This window comes from Pecten maximus, unplaced genomic scaffold (assembly GCF_902652985.1).
Source record: "Pecten maximus unplaced genomic scaffold, xPecMax1.1, whole genome shotgun sequence".
NCBI classification, from domain to species: domain Eukaryota; kingdom Metazoa; phylum Mollusca; class Bivalvia; order Pectinida; family Pectinidae; genus Pecten; species Pecten maximus.
The window spans coordinates 15788-21542 of record NW_022979507.1 but is presented as its reverse complement, the minus strand read 5'-3'; the positions used below and the strand labels follow the sequence as shown (position 1 = coordinate 21542).

The 5755-nt window shown below is 38.4% G+C and overlaps 1 protein-coding gene across 1 annotated transcript; it reads left to right on the top strand.

The window, feature by feature from the left end:
• The first annotated feature begins 3543 nt into the window (after positions 1–3543).
• LOC117318770 (solute carrier family 52, riboflavin transporter, member 3-B-like) lies at positions 3544–5755 on the top strand. The gene is made up of 2 exons (XM_033873718.1): positions 3544–4716; positions 5386–5755. The coding sequence occupies exons 1-2, from the start codon at positions 3544–3546 to the stop codon at positions 5581–5583; spliced, it is 1371 nt and encodes a 456-aa protein (XP_033729609.1). The 3' UTR covers positions 5584–5755.

Below are 5755 nucleotides of genomic sequence, written 5' to 3'. Positions count from 1 at the left end.
AAGCGCTGACCGTGCGCTTGCCAGTTCCTTTTCCATATCACCGCCTGGCTCACCAATAACCTCTAGGACAATCGGAGATCCGACCGCGTTCGCATCGTGGCCTATTTCATCAGCTTCTAATGCGGTGCCAAAATCGTACCCTTTCCTCAGGGTGATATAGTTGTCGGTAGAATTGCTCAACTTAAAAACCATATCGTTGTTGCCAGACTGCAGGGTGGCTGGAGCAAGTAGGCCATTCAAGTCTCTATGGGACTGCACGACTATGTCATCCGTCGATCCTTCCTCCCCAACTAATGCACCTTTGGCGTATTTGAAAGACGCTTGGGGGACAGCAACTTTACTTTCGAGACGAACTTTAAAAATGTTTGCTCCATCGTCATTGGAATCCTGAACGCATATTGCAGCATGGGATTCACCATTCAACTCAACAGTTTGTGTTGATAAGTCAATAACAGCACTATGTTTATCAAGAAAATCAAGTCCCAATATCATTTGGTCGGGTATACGAGCAACAACCTACTACTGTACCCATTGTTATAGACCTATTGTACCCATTATTATAGACCTACTGTACCCATTGTTATAGATCTACTGTACCCATTGTTATAGATCTACTGTACCCATTGTTATAGACCTACTGTACCCATTGTTATAGACCTACTGTACCCATTGTTATAGACCTACTGTACCCATTGTTATATACCTACTATACCATTGTTATAGACCTATTGTACCCATTGTTATATACCTACTGTACCCATTGTTATAGACCTACTGTACCCATTGTTATATACCTACTATACCATTGTTATAGACCTACTGTACCCATTGTTATATACCTACTGTACCCATTGTTATATACCTATTATACCATTGTTATATACCTACTGTACCCATTGTTATAGACCTACTGTACCCATTGCTACTATACCATTGTTATAGACCTACTGTACCCATTGCTATAGACCTATTGTGCCCATTGTTATAGACCTACTGTACCCATTGTTATAGACCTACTGTACCCATTGTTACTATACCATTGTTATAAACCTACTGTACCCATTGTTATATACCTATTGTACCCATTGTTATAGACCTACTGTACCCATTGTTATAGACCTACTGTTCCCATTGTTATAGACCTACTGTACCCATTGTTATAGACCTAATGTACCCATTGTTACTATACCATTGTTATAGACCTACTGTACCCATTGTTACCATACCATTGTTATAGACCTATTGTACCCATTATTATAGACCTACTGTACCCATTGTTATAGATCTACTGTACCCATTGTTATAGACCTATTGTACCCATTGTTATAGACCTACTGTACCCATTGTTATAGACCTACTGTACCCATTGTTATAGACCTACTGTACCCATTGTTATAGACCTACTGTACCCATTGTTATAGACCTACTGTACCCATTGTTATAGACCTACTGTACCCATTGTTATAGACCTATTGTACCCATTATTATAGACCTACTGTACCCATTGTTATAGATCTACTGTACCCATTGTTATAGACCTATTGTACCCATTGTTATAGACCTACTGTACCCATTGTTATAGACCTACTGTACCCATTGTTATAGACCTACTGTACCCATTGTTATAGACCTACTGTACCCATCGTTACCATACCATTGTTATAGACCTATTGTACCCATTATTATAGACCTACTGTACCCATTGTTATAGACCTACTGTACCCATTGTTATATACCTACTGTACCCATTGTTATAGACCTATTGTACCCATTGTTATAGACCTACTGTACCCATTGTTATAGACCTACTGTACCCATTGTTATAGACCTTCTGTACCCATTGTTACTATACCATTGTTATAGACCTACTGTACCCATTGTTACTATACCATTGTTATAGACCTACTGTACCCATTGTTATAGACCTACTGTACCCATTGTTATATACCTGTTTTATCATTGTTCAATAACTGTCACTACTGCTCGTTTCATTTGTTATACATTGACTGATAGATAAGTAAACAATAAACTTGTCCCACGCCATAGTTTATATAAAATATACATATACATTGTATAATGTATATAAAATATATTTTTAATGCATGCTGTGAACATCTGTGTGGCTATAAACACCATACAATCTGGTAGATTTTTTACTGACCACCACACTTTGTAGAGTCGAGTGGCTGGTAAGTACACCTCAAAATGTTTATACCAAAACATGTTATATTCAATTTCAGCAGGAGCCAGGCAAGATTGCTCTTTTTTGGAATGCTTTGTTTTTTGAAGAGACATATTGAAAGTAAGGGGGAGGGGATATTAATACAGAAAGACATTTATTACATGATAACATTTACCTAGATTTGTGTATAGCATGGTAACATTTACCTAGATTTGTGTATAACATGATAACATTTACCTAGATTTGTGTATAACATGATAACATATACCTAGATAGGTGTATAACATGATAACATTTACCTAGATTTGTGTATAACATGATAACATTTACCTAGATATGTGTATAACATGATAACGTTTACCTAGATTTGTGTATAACATGATAACATTTACCTAAATATGTGTATAACATGATAACATATACCTAGATTTTTGTATAACACGATAACATATACCTAGATAGGTGTATAACATGATAACATATACCTAGATTTGTGTATAACATGATAACATTTACCTAGATATGTGTATAACATGATAACATATACCTAGATTTGTGTATAACATGATAACATTTACCTAGATATGTGTATAACATGATAACATTTACCTAGATTTGTGTAGAACATGATAACATTTACCTAGATTTGTGTATAACATGATAACATTTACCTAGGTTTGTGTATAACACGATAACATTTACCTAGATTGGTATAACATGATAACATTTACCTAGATTTGTGTATAACACGATAACATTTACCTAGATTTGTGTATAACATGATAACATTTACCTAGATTTGTGTATAACATGATAACATTTACCTAGATTTGTGTATAACACGATAACATTTACCTAGATATGTATATAACATGGTAACATTTACCTAGATTTGTGTATAACATGATAACATTTACCTAGATTTGTGTATAACATGATAACATTTACCTAGATTTGTGTATAACATGATAACATTTACATAGATTTGTGTATAACATGATAACATAAACCTAGATATGTGCATAACATGCAACAAACCTTGATTTTATCCCTTCGACGTACTGTCGGCCGTTTTGGATTCATGAAACTCACCAACTTTAAGTCACGTGATTCCCGACCTCGTGTTTCTAGAAGTTCGGGAAAAACACGGAAACGGTTTATTATTTACAGGCAGTACTGAAACTTTATATCTGAAATCTTATACCAGTTTAAGGTTGATCGGGTATATCGAAATTGAAATTTTATTGGCCTAGAATTAAGTTACTGTTGTAGTATAACATGTCTGTAGTGTTGGTATTAATGGTGGTGTTTATGTTACAGATTGTATCGACATTTTAACCCTGACAAACCAGCACCTCGACATGATCCGAGAGAGTTGGTTCCGGTATGGAGAGATTAACATCCTGTTGTATCTAACTGTGATACTGTTTGGTGTTGGATCCTGGGTAGCGGTTAATGGGTTACTCATAGAGTTACCCGTACTAGTCCCACACCTACCGGAGGGCTGGGCATTACCCTCATATCTAGTCATGATTATACAACCAGCCAACATCGGACCAATCCTTGTCACCCTCGCGTACATACTTACCAATGACACCCTGAATGAGAGGGCGGTTATATACACCATCCTTACCATTGGAGCGCTCGCCTGTCTGCTGCTGTCTTTCTTCTGGAAGAAAACCTCTGTAGTGGCTGGCGAGGAACACAGTACAGCTCTGATGGCCCTACACTTCTTTCTGTCTATCGTCGACTGTACATCGTCCGTCCTATTCCTGCCATTTATGTCCTTATTCAGGGTTCAGTATATGACGGGTTATTTCCTAGGAGAAGGGATGAGTGGTCTGATTCCAAGTCTGGTCGCCTTGGCACAAGGTGTCGGTAAAATATCGTGTGAAAATGTCTCCTATGTAGACACATCTACTAACTTGTCTTCATTTGAAATCCAAACTTTATACCAAGAACCTTATTTTCCGGTCGATAACTTCTTTATATTCCTGTTTGTGATGATGCTATCATGTGGACTGGCATTTTCTTTATTAAATTACTTACCGTATTTTAAGAAAGAACACATTACTATGCAGAATGTTTGCAAGAACAGAGGCACCATCGAATTGCAGAGCAATCAGAAAGTACAGGATAATTCACAAGAAACTGTTGAATCGCTTCTTGATGACAAAAGCGGTGTTGTGAGGTTAAACGTGCCTCCGTCGTACACTCCAATGTCCATGAGGACGTACTTGTACTTCCTGTGCCTGGTGGTATGGATAAACGCTCTAAGTAATGGCGTCCTCCCGTCCCTTCAGACTTACTCGTGTCTACCGTACGGCTACGATGCATACCATCTGGCAATGACACTTGCAAACATTGCCAATCCCACAGCCTGTGTAGTGGCTTTACTACTTCCGGTTCCGACCTGCCTGGTAATTAGTGTTCTCACTTTCCTTGGAACATCTCTGTCGGCTTTCATAGTGATGACGGCTGTCCAGAGCCCTTTCCCTGTGTTGTATGACGACCCGGCAGGACCGTTTGTTGTGGTAAGACTACACTAAAACACAATGTTACATTTCAGTGTTGGGTACTCGTAAGAGAAGCTCTACTGAGCTAATGTTTTTAACAGGACTCTTAATACAAATTCAATATTAAAGGAACTATACTTCTCTAGAAAACTTTATACAATTACATAGAACACGTCAATTATGACACCAAAGTGGCATTTACTCCTCGGTTTGACGGATCTCGGTTTGACAGATCCACACCTTTGTATCTCGGTTTGACAGATACAGACCTTTGTATCTCGGTTTGACAGATCCAGACCTTTGTATCTCGGTTTGACAGATCCAGACCTTTGTATATCGGTTGGACAGATCCAGATCTTTGTATCTCGGTTTCACAGATTCAGACTTTTGTATCTCGGTTTCACAGATCCAGACTTTTGTATCTCGGTTTGACAGATCCAGACCTTTGTATCTCGGTTTGACAGATCCAGACCTTTGTATATCGGTTGGACAGATCCAGACCTTTGTATCTCGGTTTGACAGATCCAGACCTTTGTATCTCGGTTTGACAGATCCAGACTTTTGTATCTCGGTTTGACAGATCCATACCTTTACTGGTTAATTATCCTGTTTTATCACTAAAACCTAGTTCTTACCTGAGTCCACAGTACGTTATATAATCGAACTCATCAACCGGTTTTCTTCCAGGTAACAACGTGGGTCTTGATGGGTTTTCTGATGGTGTTTTCCAAGGTCTCACTAGCAACTCTCTTCAGGAAAGAAGGGAAGAGGGCGCTGCTTTGGTGCGGAGCTATGACACAGGTCGGGTCACTATCTGGTGCTATCGTCACATATCTGTTAGTTAACGTGGCGAAAACCTTCCAAAGTGCGTCCGCCTGCTCCTAATTCATTGACAACATCCTATTATCATGTATTGCAACTAAAGGTGACGAAGCTTCCGAATTGTCCGAAGATGTTTATAACAGGAATCAGGATTGAGATGGATCATACCGCAATTTACGGACTCGTTTGGTGATTTTTGGTCATTTTCTCGTATCCACCTCGAAATAAATTCTTT

Coding starts and splice junctions, on each gene's coding strand:
- LOC117318770 (XM_033873718.1), top strand. CDS start 3,544: ATGATCCGAGAGAGTTGGTTCCGGTATGGAGAGATTAACATCCTGTTG. Junction 4,717..5,385: donor CGGCAGGACCGTTTGTTGTG/GTAAGACTACAC, acceptor GTTTTCTTCCAG/GTAACAACGTGGGTCTTGAT.